Raw genomic sequence first — 23,252 nt, forward strand, 5'->3', positions numbered from 1 at the left:
TAAAGATCTCACTGATTTACAGCACAATCATATAAATATCAGCATCTGCAGCAAATTCATATTTTTGCTCAGTTTGTCTCTGAATAAAATGATTAATTATGAGCTGAAACATTAGATTGTTCTTTGATATGTCAGCAGTGGGAAAACAAAATGCACCAAATAAAAACAAAAAAATAAAACACTATATTTCACCAAAATGCAGGCCGGCTCTGACCTGTTGTTGTTGGTGAGTTTGACGTTGTCTCCAGGTGTGAGGATCTTGCCGTTCTTCAGCCAGATGAGGTGTGGATCAGGAACACCTTGAGCCTGACAGGTGAAGACCGCACCGCTGCCCGCCGGCTTCGACACGGACTGAGGCCACTGCAGGAACTCCGGAGGAGCTGGACATCACACACACACACAGAGAGAGAGAGAGAGAGAGAGTTCATTACAGTCTGATCACATTACGCAATATTATGCATTTGAGCAGCGTTGAACACACTCTGTGTTTATAGAATATATTCCATTCTACTTTCTTAAGAAAAACATGTAATAAAACACTTAATCTTGTTCTGTTTTTTTTTTTTAATTATCAAACTTTTTTTTTTTTAAATGAGCAAACTTTGAACTGTGTAAAGATCATTAGCACCCAGTATTTGATTTATTCATGTATTCCGTAAGTAGTGGCTTGATGAGCAGGACAAACGTCAGATGCTTCATTTTTATAAATAGTAAATTCCAGCTGATGCTTCTGTGTTTTTGTCATAAAATCTCACTGGTCCATCAATCTACCCCCCCCCCCCAACACATCATCTCCTGCAGGCCTGCTAGAATGAGGTCAGAGGTCAGAGGTGATCCATCACTCAGACACAATTACTCCTCCCCCTCCGCCTCACTTTCTTCTTTTATCCATCCGTCCGTCCCCACTCCAGCCCAACACAATCCCTACGATACGCTCCAATACTGTAAAATACTCCACGCCGCTGTAAAACACTAAAATATTCAACAAAAATTTCTAATTCAAACCTATTTGTACAGCGCTTTTCACAATACACATTGTTTTAAAGCAGCTTTACAGAAAATGCATGTGTCTACATTACACAGCAGAAGTGAATGTGTCCAAGTAATGTTCATTTCACAAATGAACAGTTCAACATAACAGAATTATACAGTTACCTAACATGGAATTAATTTTAGGCAGAAGCTCATTAAAGCGATTATTACAAATATGAAAAATACTCTGGTAAAACACCATAAAAATACTTAGCAGAGCTGCAAAATACTGTAAAATACTCTGCAGTACTCCAGCTCTATTGTGTGTTTGTTACACACACACACACACACACACACGCTTTAGTTTCATGTGATCTCAAGTCCACACACACACACATGTGAACACTCAACACACAACACACACACACACCACACACACACACACCACACAAACACACACACACACACACACACACACACACACACACACAACACACACACAAACACACACCACACAAACACACACTTCATTCACTTCCTGTGGAGTGTGTGTGTGTGGCTTTAGTTCATTCACTTCCTGTGGGGTATGTGTGCATTTCTCGTCTTTTATCTATGTGAAATATGAAATGTCAAAAGATGATTTTGCTAAAACACACACAAACATCCGTCTCTCCATCTGGCCGTCATGTGTGTGTGTGTGTATCGCAGCTGCTGCTCAAACCAGACGAGCTCACCAGACCATCTACAAGCCCCTCCCATATGCTAATGAGGCTAGAGGTGACCTGGGGTTGGGGGGCCAGAGGTCAGAGGTCACAGTCAAAGCCCTTTGTCACAGTCAAACACTGCTCCACTGCTCTAATAGAGAATTGTGTGTGTGTGTGTGTGTGTGTGTGTGTGTGTGTGTGTGTAAATGAAACCAATCATCAATATACCCACACACTGACTACAATTAAAATACGAAGTGCATCAGTCATTAATATCCTCACACACTGACGATAATTAAAGTTAGAGTCTGTCTCTGTGCAGTGCTTCATTTACACTGATCTGAACTGAACCCCAGGTTGGACTCGTGTGATGGTGTGTGTGTGTTTATTGTACCCTGCACCACCAGTCGTCCCAGCGCGGTTCTCCTCATCCTGGTTCCGGGTCGGTTGGCGGAGCAGACGTACACACCTGAGTGCTGCAGAGACACGTCTGAGATGATGAGGTTACCTGTGCCCAACACCTGGATGCCCTCCACGCCGATAGAGCGACCGTCTGACAAACACACACACACAGTGTCCAGAGACTGAAAGTAGTAATAACTAAAATATATTACAATCAGTATAAGTTTTAGGATTGCAGACAATTTAAGAGCTGAACATTCTTGAGGGTTTCTGCTCTTTTTAACCAATTGTTTTGCTTCATTTTCCCAGTCATTTTTACTCACAATTTCTACATGATATATTTTTGAGCTTGACAAAATGGTATTTGTAGATTTTTTTTTAATTTCCATGAGTTTTCCAGGTCTAGAAATCACAAGTTTAAAGTGAGTCTTCCGCATATTATCCAGGTTTTCCAAGACCACGAGAATCCTGGTTCTTCAAAGACCAAAAACATTCACACTGCGCTTATAAAAAAAAACATCTATATATTTAAGCAGGTGATGATAATGATGTTAATCATTGTTTATAGTTTTGTTATAGTTGTATTACAGTTATTGTTATAGTTATTACGTTCATTATAGTTACAATCATTATTGTTATAGTTATAGTTGTGTTATAGTTATGGTTATAATTATTGTTATTATTATAGTAATATAACAGTAATATATACATAGTAATATATTATTGTATAGTATTATAGTAATTGTTGTTATAGGTATTATTGCTATCATTATCGTTATAATAATATTGATATAGTTATCGTTATTTTTATCGTTATAGTAATTATCATTATTGATATAGTTATTGTTCACATTACAGTAATTATCATTATAATAATTGTTGTTGTTGATATAGCTATCATTTTAGTAATTATCGTTATTGATATAGTTATCCAAATAGTTATTGTTATAATAAATAGTAATTATCATTATTGATAGTTATAGTTCACATTACAGTAATTATCGTTATCGATATATAGTTATTGTTATTATGTATATTTTTATAGCAATTGTCATTATTGTTATTGCTATAGTTCTTATAGTTATCATTATTATCATTATAGTTATTGTATCATTATAAATAGCTAGCATCAGAATTCTTCAAAGACAATTGAAATGAGATATATTGAGTTGTTTTTGTCGTTTTAGCTGATTTTAGCTGGTTTTGTCATCTTGAGCTCATCATGTGGTTTTTACCCAGCCTGCTCCAGGAGACGATGGGCCGTGGGTTTCCGGTGGCGATGCACTCCAGGATGGCGGTCTGGTGAACGTTCAGAGTGAGGTTCTGCGGCCCAGAGAGAATCACTGGCTCCTTATAGAGACGATTAGCTGCGACTGAGACAGAGACAGAGAGAGAGACGGGTCATTCAGAGACACTCAGTGGTTTGGATCGTATCATCAGAGGAAGGACGGTCTCGGCTCTACCTGTGACTGACAGCTGGGCCTCGTGACTGTAGCGAGTGTTTGCGATGTTTTTAGCGACGCAGCGGTAGCAGCCGCTGTCAGCCTGACGCACTCCTGTGATGTGCAGGATACCGTTGGGCAGGAGAGTGTACCTGAACACACACATACGTCACATTCACACCAAAATCAATTACTATAACCATAAAGTTTAAAAAAATTACAACTATAACGACACAGAGGAACGATATCACTGGAATCACTGTCAGAGCGATTGTTTTCAGCTTATGAACGAATAGACATGAACGTTTTCGTCCACTGGTGTAGACACTAAAATAGCTATCATAACAGTTAAAATTCAATCAGTTAAAATTAACGTTACCATTCTTATCATTATAGTTATTAATATAGTGTTATAGCGATTGTTTTCATTGTAGATATAATTGTCATTGTTACAGTTACGTAATCATTATAGTTAGTTATCGTTATCATTATAGTTATCATAGTTATCACTATATTTATTATAGTTATCATTAGTTATTGTTATAGCTATCATTACAGTTATCCTTATAATTTTTATAATTATAGCTAAAGTTACCATTATTTTAATTGTTATCGTTATTGAAATCATTGTTATAATTATAATCATCATTATAGTTTGTTATCGTTATTGCTTTCTTTATTGTTGGTTATAGTTACCATTATAATTATCGTTAGATTTATATAGTTATCATTGTTATCATTATAGTTAGTTATCGTTATTATTATAGTTAGCGTTATAGTTAACATTATCATTATAATTATCACTATAGTTATAGCTATTATACAGTTATTGTTATAATTATTGTCATTATAGTTAGTTATCGCTATTTTTATTATTACCGTTATTGATATTATTGTTTTTGTTATAGTTATAATCATCATTATAGTTAGTTATCATTATTGCTTTCTTTATTGCTGGTTATAGTTAGCCATTACCATAATCATTATAAATATTGCTATTGTTATAGTTACCATTATCGTTATATTTATCGTTATTATAGTTATCATTGTTATCGTTATAGTTAGTTATCATTAGAATTATAGTTAGTTATCATTATCATTATAGTAAGTTATTGTTATCGTTAGCATTATAGTTAGCGTTAAAGATATTATTTTAGTTATTATAGTTATATTGTCATAGTTATTGTTATATTCATTGTTCTACTTCTCATTATCATCATCATTACAGTTATGTTTAGAGTTTCGTTATAGTTATCAGTCATCATTATAGTTATTGTTGTTTATAGTTTCGCTATATTTATTGTTATAGTTATTGTTTTTGTTATAGATGCCAAGATACTTAAGATGCTAAATTGTGAACGGATTTTGAATATGTTTAATGGTGTTGCCATGGCAATTTATTAAAGTAACATTAAAAAAGATAACTGTAATTATTGTTTATCATTACAGTTATCATTTCGGTGTGAACAGGCCTTAAACGATAATCCAGAGTTGGTTTCTGGCTTTGAGAAAAAACATTTGCACATAAGCAAAAGCAGATGTCAACACTTAAATGTTCATTCCTGTTCAACATATTTAATATATTGTTGTTTGTTTCAGGCTTTATTCAAGTACCTGTTATCATCAGCGTTGAGAGCTGTTCTGTTTCTTTCCCAGGTGATGTTGGCCTCTGGGACGCCGCTGACGGCGCAGTGAAATCGAGCGACGCCGCCCTCGTCCACGCTCATGGATTCTGGGTGCGTGTGGAACTTGGGAAGTGCTGAGAGAGTAGACAAATATCACATCACATGAGTAACAGACGCTCGAATCACACCAAACACAGACCCTACATCCCTCTAAAACCAGCAGCAAACCACATTAGGCTGGTTTAAGCAGGTGTATCAAATTTATCATGTCTGTTTCTCCTAAAGCAGACCCAGGTTAATAAATTAAATCTCTAAGAGAAACTATTGAGATATTAGAGAGCTTTTTCTTTCTGAAGAGTGTTTGTGTCACTCACAGGCCAGCTGCACATGTGCTTTGCGGCTGATGAGCAGCCCGTATCGGTTCTGCGCCGCACAGTCATACTCGCCCGCGTCACTCTCGTCACTGTCACGCCGTTTCTGGAGGTTCCGGATCAGGAGCGTCCCGTTATCCAGCACGGCTGCTCTGGCTCCCAGAGGAACGGGAACGCCATTCCGTCGCCAGGTGATGGTGATAGGCCCCTCCCCCTCTACCTGACAGTCCAGCATGAGGGGGCGGTCCCTCACTGCGATGACATCACTGGGTTCTTTGATGAAGGCCAACTCTGAAGCTCCGCCCAAACCTGCAGGATGACAGCAAGAGGTGATGATGAGAATTTAAACAGAGAGACATCCGTCTGAATAATCGGAGAGGAACTGATGCTTACGAACGATTCATGATGATGAAAATGGTAATGATGATGATGTATCTTAAAAGATGAAGAAACAAAATATAATGAAACCTAATCAAGTCAAACCAAATAAAACAAAATCAAACATAACAAATACAGAGAGCAAAAACTAAACAGAACCGAATAGGATACACAAGCAAAGCTTAATAATCATATCAGATATCTATACGAACTATTTTTAAATTCAGTATTTTTAATAAAATAAATTCAAAAAAAAAAGCAACTCCCCAATACAATACTCTTCTCTTCCATCACAAAACAAATATCTAAACATTCTTAAATCTAGATTTACTTGAGAATTAAAATGACGTAAGTATTGTTTTCTGAGAAATTGGAAAATGAAGTGAATTTATGATTAAAACAAATATCTATCAATTAATTAAGAAAAATAAACTCAATTCAAAGGTTGAATTTTCTGAACACATTGGCAGATATTTGTTCTTGTTAAGCATAAAAAACTGACCTCAAACACCCAAAAAACACAAACAAAACATTTATACAGTCACGGTGTCTGTTCTGTGTCTCCCTGGGTGGCCACTAGAGGTCTCACTTCCCCTTATTGTCACCCCCTTCAGAACTACATTTCCCACTAGCCTTATCTGTTCACCATCACTGTTTATTGGGTTTCAGCTGTCACCACTTACCTTGTGTTGCACCTGTCTTTAAATACCCTGGTTGTTTCTGTCATGAGTACGGAGTCCTTGTTGAATGTCACCCTGCTTTTTCCTGGTTCCCTCGTGAGTGTTTGTGTTTCGGTGTTTTGGACGGTTTATGTTTGGTTTTGACCCCTGCCTGGCTGGATATTTATGATTTTGGATTGCCCCTAATAAGACGATGACTTAACTGCAATTGGATCTACCCTGTCTGTGTGCGTATCGGTGACAGAAGGACTCCGTCAATCCTAGATCCAGCAGTATGGTTTTTGAGGGTTTCTCCCCCTCCATCCGACGCCATCGAGCGGGAGAGAGAGGAGTGGGTTTGAGGGAACCCGCCTGGTCGTTTTTTCGTGGGGACCACGCGGGAGGGTCGCAGAGGAGTGAAGGCGCGAGAGGAAGTTCAACATCGCTCTCACCACGGGGCCCCCCCGACCCGGGGCTTGTGTGGGATGGATCAGCGCCACAGCACAAGGCGGTCGTCAGCCCCACGCCACGAGGCCAGATGGCCGCCAGCCCAGCGCCACCGCCCCAAGATGGCCGCGGAGACATTGTTTAGTTTACTTTTCCAGGTGTGCCAGATCCCAGAGTTTCCCAGGAGTAGTCACATCACGGGCTGCTGAGCCAGCACCACAGTCCAGGAGGGTCGCCAACCCAGCGCCACAGCACAAGATGGCCCGCCAGCTCAGCGTGCCTAGCACCACAGCACAAGATGGCCGCCAGCCCAGCGCCACAGCAACAAGATGGCCGCCAGCCCAGCGCCACAGCACAAGATGGCCGCCAGCCCGCGCCACAGCCCAAGATGGCCGCAGAGACAGTGTTTGAGTTACTTTTCCAGGATGTGCCAGATCCCGGAGATTCCCAGGAGTTGTTCACATCACGGCCGCTGAGCCAGCGCCAATGCCCAGGAATGGCCACCAGTTCAGCACCACAGCGCAAGATGGCCGCCAGCCCAGCGCCATTGCACAGGATGGCTGCCAGCTCAGCGTGCCCAGCACCACAGCACGGGATGGCCGCCGGCCCAGCACCACAGCACAAGATGGTTGACTCAACGCCTGAGTCTTCCGTCAGGGAGCCACCGGCACGCCATCATAGAGGCCGCAGGAGGAGGAGACCAGGCGTCAGCCGTTCCTCGGAAGCCCGGGCAACGGACGTTCCCGAGCAGGCCGCTGCCGTCCAGGAGGACGTTCCCAGAGCGGGCCCGCTGCCGTCCAGGAGGACGTTCCCGAGCGGGCCGCGCCGCCGTCCCGGGAGGACGTTCCCCAGCCCGTATGAAAGTGTATCTGCGGTGCTGGCCGCTGCCGTCCAGGAGGTAGTTCCCGAGGCGGGGCGCAGCCGCTGGCCGTCCAGGAGGACGTTCCCGAGCAGGCCTGCCGCTGTCGTCCAGGTGGACGTGCCCAGAGGTTCCCGAGAGGGGGGCTCGAGGTGGTTCTGGATGCCGAGGCGGTGCCCGAGGCTGTGCCCGATGCCGAGGCGGTGCCCGGTTGCCGAGGCGGGTGCCCGAGGCGGTTCCCGATGCCGAGGGCGGTGCCTGATGCGGTGGCCGAGGTGGTTCCCGATGCAATGTCCGATGCCGAGGCGGTGCCCGATGCCGAGGCGGTGCCCGATGCGGTGGCCGATGGTGGCGTTCCCGAGTGGTGCAATGCCCGTTGCCGAGGCGTGCCGAGGCCGGTGCCCCGATGCCGAGGCGGTGCCCGAGGCGGTGCCCGATGCCGAGGCGGTGCCCGATGATGCCGAGGCTGTGCCCGAGGCGGTTCCCGATGCAATGTCCGATGCCGAGGTGCGGTGCCCCGATGCCGAGGCGGTGCCTGATGTTGGTGGCCCGAGGCGGTGCCCGAGCCGAGGCGGTGCCCGATGTCCGAGGCGGTGCCGTGAAGTGGCCCGATGCACGAGGCGGTGCCCGATGCGGCTGCCGAGGCGGTGAGGAATGTCCGCGATGCGGTGGCCGAGGTGGTTCCCGATGCAATGCCTGACTTGCCCGAGGCGGTGCCCGATGGGCGAGGCGGTGCCCGATGCCGAGGCGGTGCCCCGATGCCGAGGCGGTGCCCGATGGCCGAGGCGGTGCCCGAGGCGGTGGCCCGATGCCGAGGCGGTGACCCGAGGCGGTTCCCGATGCAATGTCCGATGCCGAGGCGGTGCCCGATGCCGAGGCGGTGCCTGATGTGGTGGCCGAGGCGGTTCCCGAGGCAATGTACGATGCCGGCGCTGTTCCCGATGCCGAGGCAGTGACCGATGCTGTTCCGGAGGCCGAGGCGGTGCCCGAGGCTGTGGCCGAGGCTGTGCCCGATGCCGAAGCGGTGCCCGATGCTGTTCCGGAGGCCGAGGCGGTGCCCGATGCTGTTCCGGAGGCCGAGGCGGTGCCCGATGCTGTTCCGGAGGCCGAGGCGGTGTCCGAGTTGGTTCCAGAGACCGAGGCGGTGCCCGATGATGCGCAGGCCGAACCCCCGACACGGTCGTTCCCGAGGCGGTGTGCCCGATGCGCAGGCCGAGGTCGTTCCCGAGGCGGTTCCCGATGCGCAGGCAGAGGTCGTTCCCGAGGCGGTGCCCGATGCGCAGGGCAGAGGTCGTGTCCTCGAGGCTGGATGTGTCCTTGTCCAAGGCCGTTGCCGAGGCGGTGCCCTATGCCGAGGCGGTGCCCGATGCCGAGGCCATTCCCGAGGCGGTGCCCGATGCCGAGGTCGTTCCCGAGGCGGTGTCCTTGTCCGATGCCGTTCCCGAGGCGGTGCCCTTGTCTGAGGCCGTTCCCGATGCCGTTCCTGAGGCCGTTTCCGAGGCGGTGCCCCGAGTCCGAGGCCATTCCCTAGGCCGTGCTGAGGCCATTCCCGAGGCGGGTGCCCGATGCTGTTCCGAGGCCGATGCGGGGCCCGAGATGGTTCCGGAGGCGATACCCGGGTGTCCAAGGCCGTTCCCGAGGCGGTGCCCTTGGCTGAGGCCGTTCCCGATGCCGTTCCCAATGCCGTGACCCTGGCCCTAAAACGCCACAGCCTGCTCCTTACTGGGCCTCCCCGATTGGCAGGGTTCTGTTCGGGCCCACTCAAATGGCCGAATTCCTCCCTGGCCGTACTGCACAACGAGAATGGACCGATCCACCGTGGCCACCTGAACTGCCTGGTCCCTCTGTGGTCCCCTTGAACTTTGTCCGGTCCACCGTGGCCACCTGAACTGCCTGGTCCCTCGTGGTCCCCTGAACTTTCGGGTTCGGTCCACCGTGGCCCCCTGATCTGACCAAGCCACCTGGGCTACCAGCGGCTCCATCGCTGCCGGTCCCAGTTCCCCATACACGGGCCTGGCCCGCCATCCCTCCCCCTGTTCTGCCCTCCACCAGTCCACCTCCCTCCTGGTCTCTTTGTTTTGTGTTTTTTGTTCTGAGGAGCATCTGGAAGCTGCTCCTTAGAGGGGGGGGTAGTGTCACGGTGTCTGTTCTGTGTCTCCCTGGGTGGCCACTAGAGGTCCTCACTTCCCCTTATCGTCACACCCAACCTTCAGAACTACATTTTCCCACTAGCCTTATCGGTTTCATCACTGTTTATTGGGTTCAGCTGTCAACCACTTACCTTGTTTGCAACCTGTCTTTTAAATACCCTGGTTGTTTCTGTCATGATTACGGAGTCCTTGTTGAATGTCACCCTGCTTTTTCCCTGGTTCCCTCGTGACAGGGTTTTGTGTTTCGTGTTTTGGACGGTTTATGTTTGGTTTTGACCCCTGCCTGGCTGGATTTATGATTTTGGATTGCCCCTAATAAAGACTTACTGCAATTGGATCTACCTGTCTGTGTGCGTATCGTGACACATACAGTTAGTTTTTGTTAAAGTTATACTTACACTTACTGCTAGTCTGGATGATAATATAGTTATTGTTATCTTTATAGATTCGTTAGAGTCTCATTATAGTTATTGTTGTGATTGTTATAGTAATCATTGGCGGTCAGATAAGGTTGCAAAGGGGCAGAACATTTCCAGTAAATTTCCTGAAAATTTCCGAAAGTATCCAAATTTTTTCCAAAAGTTTCAAAAACTCTGGAAAATTTACTGGAAATTTTCTTCTATTTATTCTTGTTTTAAGCATAAAAAACAGACCTCAAACACCCAATAAAGCCACAAACAAAATTTTTATAGTTATAGTTACAGCTACAGCTACCACTATAGTTATCATTATAGTAATCAGTATCATTGACAGATATTTGCTCTAGTTTTAAGCATAAAAACAGACAAAAAAACATATACAAAAGGTTAAACTCCATGAAGTGCATTTCTGAACAAGATATTCAAATTCATAAAGAAGATTGCGAAGTTTATTTAGTCCTCAAACACACTCGTGCATCAGTAGATGGTGTTTGTCTTGTGCTTGAGTTGTGATGGAGGCAGGGCTGGTTGGATTTAGAGCGTCTTAAATCAAAGCGATTCATCTCCACTGAACTTAAACTTGACTTTGGGCCGCCTGATTGATGGCTCTTTCAGAAGCACTCACACAAACACACACAAAACCCTCCATCAGCCCAAAACAGCTACACAATGCGACCCCACCCCCCCCCCCCCCCACAAACACACCCTCCAGATCTGCCCCGGCCCATCATTCCTGCCCCGTCTGAAGAGCCATCTGCCCCTCCTCCGCCCCGTGGAGCTGCGTGAGGGTGACTTTCCCATGCCACCGCATCACGCCGCCCCTCGCCGCACGCCCCGCAGCTGCCAAACCTCCGGCAAAACACTCCGGTCACACTTGAACTTGAACGCGCTCGCACGGAAAAACCAGACTCCTGTACCTCTGCACTAACCTGACACCTAAACCAGAACATGACCCCAGAACACTAACACCAGTAACCTCAGTCTACTCTCTCTGACAGGAACCACACTTAACCCTCATCAACTCTCACACACAACTATAAAACAAGCATCCAGATAGAATCATCCTACTTAATTCACATTAACAAAAACACAAACAAAAAGAAATAAAAAAATAATAAGAAAACTATAATCATAACTATATATCTATATGAGTGTTCACACAAATGGACAATAACTACAGTATAACGGAAACTATAATAATAACTATAACGATAACTCTAATCATAACTAGAACAATAATGATAAATATGACAATAACGATAACTATAATAATTGTTATGATGGCTATATTGGTGTCCACACAAACAGTTGGTAACTATAACAAAACTATAAAATAACTGAAACGATGACTATAATCAAAACAAAACTATAATCATAACTATAACAATGACACAAGCGGATGATAACTATACCGAAAACTACAGCGATAACCATAACTAGAACAATAATTCGATCAATAATTATACAAGCATCACATAAACTGACAAAAACTATAACATGTATTATGATAACGATAACCATACTTGCATCCACACCTATTGATAATAACTAACGAAAACTATAACAATAGCTATAATCATAACTATAACGATAAATTGATATATTACCGTCCACAGAAACAGACGACAACTATAACAATAACTATAATCATAACGATAACGATAATCATAACTACAACAATAAATATAACTATAGCGTCCATACAAGCAGATGATCACTATACCGAAAACTAACTAGAACAATAATAATTAGAACTATAAATATATATGCATCGACACAAACTATTATATGTATGATAACAATAACCATACCTCATTCACACCTATTGATAACTAACGAAAACTATAACAATAGCTATAATCATAACTATAACGATAAATAAAACTATATTAGTGTCCACAAAAATAGATAACTACAACTAAAACTCTTAACTATAACGATGATTTTTATTATAATAATTATTATCATGGAGTTCTGACGTCTGCCACTTTAAATGCATGTACGCTTAAAATCTGATGGATTATGATTGGACGGTATCCCACAATGCAATGCACTGGACTTTTTTAGACTCGTTAATTGATCAGACTTAAAGTTAAGACATTTTCATACGAAATTCAATTAAATCATGAACAGTGTTAGATACGACATCAATCCAGCACACTACTGTTGAACACTATAAAGTGTGCAGTATGCAGTAAGTGTTCTAAGGTCAGGTCTAGAACTGGTTTAGTGTGAGAAAATGATGTTTGCTAGAAATTTTCCTACATGAGCTCAAACTCCAGAGCATGTGTCCCTTTGAATGCTTTAGTGTTGGTGTCTCTTAGTCAAACGAGGCGGACTGCGGCGTCTGAAGCTGCAGCTGTTTTCTCCTCCTCACAATAGCAGCCCATCTTCAGCCGTAAACACTGGATAAACGGGCCGGCCCCCCCGCGGGGTTCAGAGAGCAGCTCCGCCCCCACCGGCACACCGTGACCTCAGATCCTAAAGGTCATGAGAGAATCAGCCGCTCCTCCTCCCTCTTTCTTCATTGTCTCTGGAGTGGCCGTGAACTTCAGCGGCCAATAAACACGTCAAAACACTCCATTAATGGCATCTGCTGCTCAGACGGGACAAATCTGAATGTCAAATATTCGTCTGTGCGACCCGAGGACAGAACCGCACTTATTTATGAGGGAAACAGGTACGGCGTCGCAGGCCTCAGTCAAACGTGCTGAATCTATTAGTGATCCTCTCAATCCAATAACACTGATCACTAGAACACACCATCAACAAAAATACCATGGTATTACCATTGTTTTTGGATACAGTACAATTTTTATCCTTTTTTTTAAAAAGCTTTTTAATACAGAAAATCCTGATGTTAATGTTTAGCTATAATATCTTAATATATTCATGCCTTATAGTTGCACTTATCAGATTTGAGCTGTTTTCATAAATATCTTTATAATGCTTTCACAAAATTATGCTGCTTCATACACAACCATTCAAAAGTTTGGGCTAAGTAAGATTGTGGATCTTCATCGTGGATGAATAAAATTGATCAAAAGTGAGAGTAAAGACATTCATAATGTTACAAATTATTTTTATTTCATATAAATGTTGTTCTTTTGAACTTTCTATTCATCGGTGAATCCTGAAAAATAAAATGTATCACGGTTTTCATAAAAATATTGTGCAGCACAACTGTGTTCAACATTGATAATAATCAGAAATGTTTCTTGAGTATATTAGAATGATTTCTGAAGATCATGTGACACTGAAGACTGGAGTAATGATGCTGAAAATACAGCTGCACATCACAGAAATAAATTACAGTTTAACAGAGATTCACATAGAAAACAGCTGTTTTAAACTGTAATAATATTTCACTGTTTTTACTGTATTTTTGATCAAATAAATGCAACCTTGGGGAGCAGAAGAGACTTCTTTCAAAAACATTAAACGATCTTAATTATTCAAAAATGTTATCAAGCAGTGTGAGAGTCACATGTTTTGATAATGATGTGATTTTGCCAGACTTTGTTTTGTGTGATTTGAGAGTTTGATCACTGCTCTATTATTCTCTTCTGTCAGGATGAGGATGGAGTGAATGTGTGTATAGTCTGATAGAGTCGTCTGAACTAAGAGTCTGTCCTGATTCTTCACGCTTTCAGACTCTCAGCGGGAGAATCGAGCATCTAATGAGACTTACAGCGGCTCGTCTGTCTCAATTAACACTCGTTAATGAGACCATCAGAGTGAGACATCAGAACTATTAGTACTGCTGGAGTCTGTGTGTGTAATATTCTATAATCGGAACATTTCATATTATATATGCTTATGTGTGCATGCGTGTGTGTATGTGTGTGTGTGTGTGAGAGAGAGATCGAGAGAGAGTGAGAGTGTGTGTCTCCACTAACAAATTATCATATTAAATACACTTACCAATTAGGAAAATGAATCAGTCGCTGCTCACGTGTGTGAGTCGCTGCACACACCGTCACGTGTGTGTGTGTGTGTTGTGGTCGTGTGTGTGTGTGTGTGTGCTGCACACACACCCCACACACACACACACACACACACACACACACAGCAGAGAGTTTGACCAAAGACGGTGTAGATCTTTTGGATTAACCTTGTGACCCTGTGTGGCCTGTGACAGTGTGTGTGTGTGTGTGCGTGTTGTGTGTGTTTGTGTGTGTTCAGCAGCTGCCACGCAGGATTACGGGCCCTTATAATGAGATCTCAATCAAACCCCCACCCAGTCTGACCCCGACCCTAAAGGCCCAGTCATATGAAAATGAGGGTCAGGTCAAAGGTCAGGGTCAAAGTCTGTCTCAGGTCTGTCTGTCTCACTCTCATGAACATGAACTTCAGCAGAAGCTCCTGCAGCGACTCTGAATCATTCAACCAATAGAGACGCATTCTGCATTCAAAGATAATTTTTGTATATTAGAATTGAAATAATAAAGAAATGATATATAAATCAGCACTGCAACAAATAATCAATGAAAATCAATAAAGGAAAATAGTTAACAATGGAAGTTATTATTGTTTGTTTTTGTCTGTGCTCTTATATCAAAACAATTGTGTATAAAATAAACAACAAATTATCATGTATAAAATAAACAACGGTTTTCAACAAAACAGATTATTTATCAAAATCATTCTTAGCTGCAGCACTAAAATATAAGAAATTTAATCTTTGAATCAATATAAATTTCTCTCCACAGTGAAGAATGAAGTAAATGATTCGACACTCGGATCAGATGAACTAATGACTGCTAATTGAACTTATTAAAGCCTTAATGAATGACTCTGTTAATAACACAAGACTCATTTGCATATGAGCAGCAATATTCACATTATTAGAGACTGAATCAATTACCTGTACAGTGTTATTAGTTCTGTTCTATTATACTGATATATTCCCAGAAAATCTAAAATAAACTAAAAACAAACAAACAAACAAACAAAGCATCACTGCTGACAGAGATGAAGGAGTTCTGAGGAGAGAAAGACTAAAATCTGAGACTCACCTAAAACTGTGATGAGCAGCAGCAGCGCTGAGAGTCTTTCCATGATTCCTGCTGTTCGGATGATGTTTTACGAGCTCATGACGGATCAAATCAAACGTGAATATTCCTCAGTGCTGCTTTATTCCTCCTCCAGATATTCCTCACGTTATTCCTCTCAGAGTCACTGATCATGTGTGAGAATCAGCAGCTCTGTTGATGCTCTCAGACTCCTGTGGAGGCGGGGCCACATGTCACCAACCAATCAGAGAGCAGCTGGAGACAAGAACATATGATGATGATTTAGTTGTTTTTCCCCTGTAGTGTTGGGGCCCATATCAATAAGGAGGTTCAACCAACTCTGAGTTGAAACTTGAACTCTGAGTTGATTTACCCTGAGAAGGGAAACTGAGTTTACGGGTTCAGAACAGCTGAACTGAGTTAAATCAATCAACTCTGAGAAGGCTGACTCTGAGTTTAGCGTGTGCACCACGACTATGAAAAGTCATGATCGATGGAGCTCCGAAATTATGATTCACCATGGCAACAGCACCTGACAAAAAGACGTCAGTATACTTCCAAGTCAATATGTAACTTCAATTCTTAATCACTGTTATAATGTCAAAGGAAAAACTGGCAGAACTGTAAATTATTGAACTAATATGAATTTTCATGGTATCCCACAGGCAAAAGAAAAAATAAAAAACATGAAGTATAAAAACTTTGTTCAATCAGATAAAGCTTTAACCATAAAAGGTTCATGAATGTAGGCTACATGACTTTACAAACATTTGAATATTAAATAAATATCATTCAGTGTCTGTTTCAATGTGCAGTAGCTTTTCCCACATAGTCTAAAGCTCTTTTCACATAAATAAATATTCTCTAAACCAAACTTTTGTATTTTTTAATTAGAGTAATGAAATTAACATTTGACTTCTACTCAGCCAACAACAAGAAGCCTTGCAAAACAATGAAAAACAGATGAAGAGGAGATGGCCACAATACCAAGTATGAGAAGAATATTAAAATCCAACAGGGAAAAAAACTGTTGCTTTTGTATTTGTAGGAAATAAATATGACCAAATAAATATAACAGTTGTGGTGGTGGTTATGGCATATATCTCAAACTACACTTCCATCTGGCATCCTTCCATTCCATACAGTAATCAGCTTCATTTTTAAAGCGATTCACCTCACAAAAAAACACACAAAACATAATAAAGAGTGTGAGAACGAGTCACCGCTCAAATAAATATGCATGGCAAAAAAATCGAAATAATCCTCTACCGATAAATGTAACTCCCTACAAATTAATGCAGCCTCCTCTTCAACAGGATCCAGTATAAGAGGAATATGCTGTTTTTGTCACTTTCAGAGTGTCTGCCTAAAGAAAATATGTGCAATGAATGAATGTACCTGCACTGCAAAAATGCTTTTCTTACATAGTATTTTTGTTTTTTTGCTTCCAGTCAAAATATCTAAACATTCTTAAATCAAGAAGCATTTTCTACATAAGAAAAAACTTGCTAGGTTTGCTAGCTCAGTGTGTGTGTGTGTACAGTACCTCTGCTGATGGGTTAACTAACCATTTAAATAGAGCAGCCCAGAAAATGGAGCGCAGCTGGAAGTAAACAAAACTAGACGAATTTCATATTGCATGGCGGGAAAGTACTTATACTTATAGAAAAGCTCTAAAAACTGCTAGATCTACTTACTTTTCATCTCTCTTAGAAGAGAACAAACACAACCCCAGGCATTTATTCAATATAGTGGCTAAATTAATAAAAAATAAAGCATCAAAAGACACAGACCTTTTTCAACAGCATAGCAGTAATGAGTTTTTGAACTTATTTACTTCCAAGATCGATACTATTAGAGATAAAATTATAACCATGCAGCCCTCAGCCACAGTATCACATCAGGTGCTTCAAGAAGTCATAGATCCTCTTCTGAATATTATAAATGCATCATTGTCTTTAGGATATTTCCTAAAACCTTCAAATTGGCTGTTATTAAGCCTCTCATTAAAAAAACACAACTTGATCCTAAAGAATGTTAATTACAGACCGATCTCAAATCTCCCTTTTCTATCATAAATACTAGAAAAGGCAGTATCCTGTCAGCTGTGTTCCTTCTTAGAGAGAAATTGTATCTCTAAAGATTTCCCGTCAGGAATTAGACCATAACATAGTACTCTTATCATCTGATTGTGGTTGCATTTCTCTATTAGTGGTACTGGATCTTAGCGCTGCGTTTGACACTATCGACCACAACATTCTTTTAAGTAGACTACAAAATTATGTTGCCATCAGTGGAATTGCATTGTCATGGTTCAAATCTTACTTATCTGACCGTTATTAATTGGTAGCAGTGAATGACGAGATATATCGATCACAAGTGCAGTATGGAGTAACACAAGGCTCAGTATTAGGACCGTTGCTTTTTACACTTTACATGTTACCCTTGGAAGATATCATCAAGAAACATGGTGTTAGCTTTCACTGTTATGCTGATGATACTCAGCTCTATATTTCTTCACAGCCCGATGAAACATACAAATTTGCAAAACTAACGGAAAGCATAGTTGATATAAAAACTGGATGACTAGTAATTTCTTACTGCTAAATTCAGAAAAAACAGAGGTTTTAATTAATGGACCAAAAGCCTCTGCATGTAACAATTTAAAACAATGTCTTACACTTGATGGTTGCTCTGTCAATTCTTCGTCATCAGTTAGGAACCTAGGTTGCTATTTAATAGCAATCTTTCCTTTGAAAACCATGTTTTTAGCATTTGTAAAACTGCATTTTTCCATCTTAAAAATATCTTAATTACGACCTATGCTCTCAATGTCAAATGCAGAAAAATTAATTTATGTGTTCGTGACCTCAAGGTTAGATTATTGTAATGCTTTATTGGGTGGTTGCTCTGCTCACTTAATAAACAAACTCCAGCGGTCTGCTCTGAACAGCTGGAAACCCATTAGATAACACGCTGTCCGGGATGGCTCTGCTCAGCCGGGTTTCCGTGAAGCAGAGCGCAGTGGAGTTTAAAAAGTCCTAGTTTGTGCTGATGAGGTGTCGTAGTTCGTCTGACTTATTTGCTAGGGAGTGGATATTCGGCAGATGAATGCTCGGCAGCAGAGTCCTAAAACCACGCTGTTGGAATTTAACGAGCGTGCCGGCGCACTTCCTTCACTTGTATCACCTGGAGCACATGTATAGGAAAACAGCTCCTCTGACTAAAATGTCCAGTAAAACATCTAAATGCTCAAATGTCGGCAAAAAGTTATTAGGTGTGCTATTACTTATGTCAAGGAGTTCATTCCTAGTAAAGCAGATCGGGAAAATATTGATTAAAAACAGGACAAACAAACAAAAAAATACAAGTATCAAGGACCCAGCAAACCATGGCGGCCATCTGTGGTGCCATCTTGAATATAGTGGGTCAATTGTACCATTTATTTAGTAAAGCAATGATCCTGGTGGCCATCTGTGGCTCGTTACATTAGGGGTTTTGTCTTGGCCTGCTTTGTCTGTGCTCGCTGTAAGACTTCTAATCGACCCCCAGGGGGTCTCCTTCAGCCGCTGTCTGTCCCTTCAACACCCTGGTCCCTCATCGCACTCGATTTTGTCACTGCCTTACTGCCTTCTCAGAGCTACACAGTAGTTTTGACCATGGTGGACTGGTTCTCGAAGGCAGCCCATTTCATTCCCTAGCCGAAATTACCTTCTGCCAAGGAGACAGCGGCCACTGTCATAGATCACGTCTTTCGCATTCATGGCCTCCCGATGGACGTGGTTTCTGACAGGGGACCCCACTTTCTGTCCAGATTTTGGAGGGAGTTTTGTAAGTTACTGGGGGCGAGTTTCAGTCTTTCCTCTGGTTTCCACCCTCAGAGCAACGGCCAGACGGAGCGGGCCAACCAGGACTAAGTGTTACGATGTTTGGTGTCTCAGAATCCTTCCTCCTGAAGCTAGCAAATCTCATGGGTATGAGTATGCTCATAACTCATTACCAGTGTTATCCACGGGCCTATCACTGTTTCAGTGTAGTTTAGGTTATCAACCACCCATTTTTCAGAGCCTGGAACCCTTCATCCAAGCCTTCATCCAGAGGTACCGTCACACTTGGAAGAGAGCCAGACTGACTCTCCTCCAGGTGAGGGTGTGCACTAAGGCCCAGGCCGATCGCCACCAGTAAAAGCCTCCCATCTACGTTGTTGGTCAAAAAGAGTGGCTTTCCTCTAAGAACATTCCTCTTCGCTCTGTTTGCAATAAATTAGCTCCCAAATTTATCGGCCCATTTACCGTCACTAAAATCCTCAGTCCAGAGCTTCAGTTTGCTTACAATGACTGTATGAGAATTCTGCTGAAAAAAAAAACAAGGTGGAGCAGTGCAGCTGATCTATTCTGTAAGGCAAGAGATCAATACTTTCTGGCTTTAATGAGAAGATTAGATTAGATTCAACTTTATTGTCATTGCACATGTAAGGTACAAGGCAACGAAATGCAGTTAGCATCTAACCAGAAGTGCAATAAGCAGTAAGTACAGGATGTACAGTGTCTACAATATGTTACAAATATACAATACATATACAGATATGGCAGTACTATGTACAGAATTTACAGATTTTTAAATACTATCACCATGATATACAGATAGGTGTACTATGAACATCATATACAGATGGATTATGTAATAAGTGTATGTACACTATAAGCAGAAACTATGAACATATAAACATCATTTACACTAGGGCAATGGATAGTAAAAAAGTGCAAAAATATTCCAGTGTGCAAATGAATCATTCAGTATTCTTGATGAACAGACAGTAGTGCAAGTAATAAGTGAACTGTTTTTTGTTTTTTGTTTGTTTGATTGTAAACCAGATGTAGTGATGAGGAGGGGTGAGGAGTGTGTGTGTTTGGTGTGTTTGGTGTGTAGTGGGTGGGGGGGAGGGGTGTCAGAGGGCAGAGTTCAGTAAGGAGACAGCTGTAGGGAAAAAGCTGTTCCTGAGTCTGCTGGTCCTTGTCCGGAGGCTCCTGAAGCGCCTCATGGAGGGCAGGAGGTTAACACTCTATGGTCAAGGTGAGAGGAGTCCTAAAGAATGCTGCGAGCTCGACGTAGACAGCGTTTTCTCTGGATCTCCTCAATTGCAGGAAGTGTTGTCCCTGTGATGCATTGGGTGGTTTTCACCACCCTCTGCAGTGCCTTGCGGTCAGCAACTGAGCAGTTCCCATATCAGACTGTGATACAACTGGTCAGGATGTTCTCAATCACACACCGGTAAAAGTTCACCAGGATGGCTGAAGACAGCTGGTTGTATGGCCTAGTCCTAAGGAAGAAGAGGCGCTGATGAGCCTTCTTGACCAGGCTGGAGGTGTTTGTGGTCCAGGACAGGTCCTCTGAGATGGTGGTTCCCAGGAACTTAAAGCTGGAGACATGTTCAACAACCATCCCGTTAATGTTGATGGGGTCATGCTTGCTTCCTTTCTTCTTCCTGAAGTCCACAATGAGCTCCTTTCTCTTACTGGTGTTAAGGAGCAGGTTGTTGTCAGTGCACCATGCAGCCAGGTGCTGTACCTTCTCCCTGTAGGCAGTCTCATCGTTGTCTCTGATGAGGCCAATCACCGTGGTGTTATCTGCAAACTTGATGGAATTGGATCCATGCATAGGCTTGCAGTCCTGGGTGTAGAGGGAGTAGAGGAATGGGCTCAGCACACAGCCCTGTGGTACGCCGGTGTTGAGTGTGATGGTGGGGGAGCAGGTGTAGCCTGACTTAAAATGCTGAAGTCTGTTGGTCAGAAAGTCCATAATCCAGTTGCAGAGGGAGGTGTTAATGTCCAGGTCTCCAAGTTTTGTGGTCAGCTTGGAGGGAATGACAATGTTAAATGCTAAGTTGAAGTCAACAAACAACATCCGTACATATGTGTTGTTATTGTCCAGGTGTATGAGTACCGAGTGCAGCACTGTGCATACTGCATCCTCTGTGCTCCTACTGTTACAGTAGGAAAATTGGTGTCGGTCCAGTGTGGGTGGGAGGCAGTCCTTGAGATGTGCTAGGACCAGTCGCTCAAAGCACTTCATAACAATAGGTGTGAGTGCTACAGGGCGGTAGTCATTCAGGCACATTGGGGAGGAGTGTTTTGGCACTAGCAAAATGGATGTGGACTTAAAGCATGTTGGCACAGTTGCTTGGGCGAGGGACAGGTTGAAAATGTCTGTGAAGACCTCTGCAAGCTGCTCTGCACATGCCCTAAGAACACATCCAGGAATGCCGTCCGGGCTAGCAGCCTTGCGTGCGTTGATCCGGCTCAGTGCAGTGTAGACTGAGGTGAGACTCTGTGGAGGTGAGTTTGAGGGGTTGGTGGTCTGCTGAGTGTGTGATCTTGGTAGCCATCTCTTTGCTTTTACCGTTGAAGTGAGCATAAAAGTAATTTAGCTTGTTAACGAAGGAGACGTCTGAGACCATTGGAGTGGAGTTGCTTGGCTTGTAGTCACTGATGACCTGGATGCCCTGCCACATGCATCGGGGGTCAGAGTTTGAAAAGTGTTCCTCTACCTTTAGCTTGTAGCAGTACTTGGCCTTTTTGATGCCCCTCCTCAGGTTAGCCCTGGATTTGCTGTAGGCCTGAGCGTCATCTGAACTGAAGGCAGTGTTGCGGTCTTTCAGCAGGAGTCTCACGTTCTTGTTCATCCATGGCTTCTGATTAGGGTACGTTGTGATCTGTTTTTCTATTGTAACACTTTCAATGGTGGTGTTGATGTAATCTAGTACAGAGGAGGTATAGATATCAATGTCTGTGTGAGAGGCACAGGCAGCCTGAGAAGCAAAGATACTCCAGTCCATGTATTGAAATCTGTCCTGAAGTAAAGAGTCTGCTCCAGATGGCCACACTTTGATGGTCCTCACAGATGGCTTCACACGGTTGATGAGGGGTGAATACTTAGGGGTGAAAAACAAAGAAAGGTAATCAGACTGTAGGGGAGGGGGGGTCACAATGTAAGCTCCATCGATGTTTGTGTAAACATGATACAAAGTTTAGTCTCCTCTAGTGTGGCAGGAAACATGTTGATGGAATTTGGGGAGCACAGTCTTTAATTTGGAGTGATTCAAATCACCACCAAAAATAAAATCATCCCACAACACATCCTGACCATGATTACTAATGGCTGCATGCAGTTTGTTTATAGCAAGCTTGGCATTAGCATCCGGTGGAATACAGACTGCAGTTATAATGGTGGAAGTGAACTCCCGCAGCAGATAAAAAGGTCTACACTTAACCATAAGAAACACTAGGTTAGCGCAACGACAGTGTTCATACACCAAGCTTTGTTAACATAAATGCACAATCTGCCACCTCTGGTCTTGCTGGAGTCATTTGCTGTCCTTTCTGCCCAGAGTGTGTAGCATCCGGCTAGCTCAGGGGTAGGCAAGTTCGGTCCTAGAGAGCCGCAGTCCTGCAGAGTTCAGCTTCAACACCTAATCAAACACACCTGAACAAGCTCATCAAGGTGAATTTTTTTTTAGGGTTGGAGCTGAACTCTGTAGGACTGTGGCTCTCCAGGACCGAACTTGCCTACCCCTGAGCTAGCTCAATAGCATTATTGGGTATGTCGCTGTGTAGCCATGTTTATGTGAAAACCATGACATTGCAATCCAAAAGTCTCTTACTGTGAGTGATGCGAAGTCATGACTCGTCCATTTTGTTCACCAGTGACCACACATTAGCGAGTAAAATGCTGGGTACAGAGAGCTGGAGTGGTGTTAACTTTAGCTTAGCTCTTAGACCTTCACGCTTCCCCCACTTTTGTTTACGATCT

At 43.1% G+C, this 23,252-nt stretch overlaps 1 protein-coding gene across 1 annotated transcript in view; it reads right to left on the reverse strand.

Annotated features, from left to right (window-relative positions):
- LOC109075549 (immunoglobulin superfamily DCC subclass member 3-like) overlaps positions 1 to 15,634 on the reverse strand; it is an 18,323-nt gene extending 2,689 nt beyond the window's left edge. Inside the window, exons 1-7 of the mRNA XM_042773331.1 lie at positions 15,447 to 15,634; positions 5,520 to 5,825; positions 5,135 to 5,279; positions 3,542 to 3,672; positions 3,314 to 3,451; positions 2,071 to 2,229; positions 215 to 380 (exon numbers count right to left, since the gene is read on the reverse strand). Of these exons, the coding sequence (XP_042629265.1) occupies positions 215 to 380; positions 2,071 to 2,229; positions 3,314 to 3,451; positions 3,542 to 3,672; positions 5,135 to 5,279; positions 5,520 to 5,825; positions 15,447 to 15,489 (1,088 nt within the window). The 5' untranslated portion in view covers positions 15,490 to 15,634. The remainder of the gene's footprint in view (positions 1 to 214; positions 381 to 2,070; positions 2,230 to 3,313; positions 3,452 to 3,541; positions 3,673 to 5,134; positions 5,280 to 5,519; positions 5,826 to 15,446) is intronic.
- Positions 15,635 to 23,252: the final 7,618 nt, after the last annotated feature.

This window comes from Cyprinus carpio, chromosome A16 (assembly GCF_018340385.1).
Source record: "Cyprinus carpio isolate SPL01 chromosome A16, ASM1834038v1, whole genome shotgun sequence".
In the NCBI taxonomy this organism is placed as follows: Eukaryota; Metazoa; Chordata; class Actinopteri; order Cypriniformes; family Cyprinidae; genus Cyprinus; species Cyprinus carpio.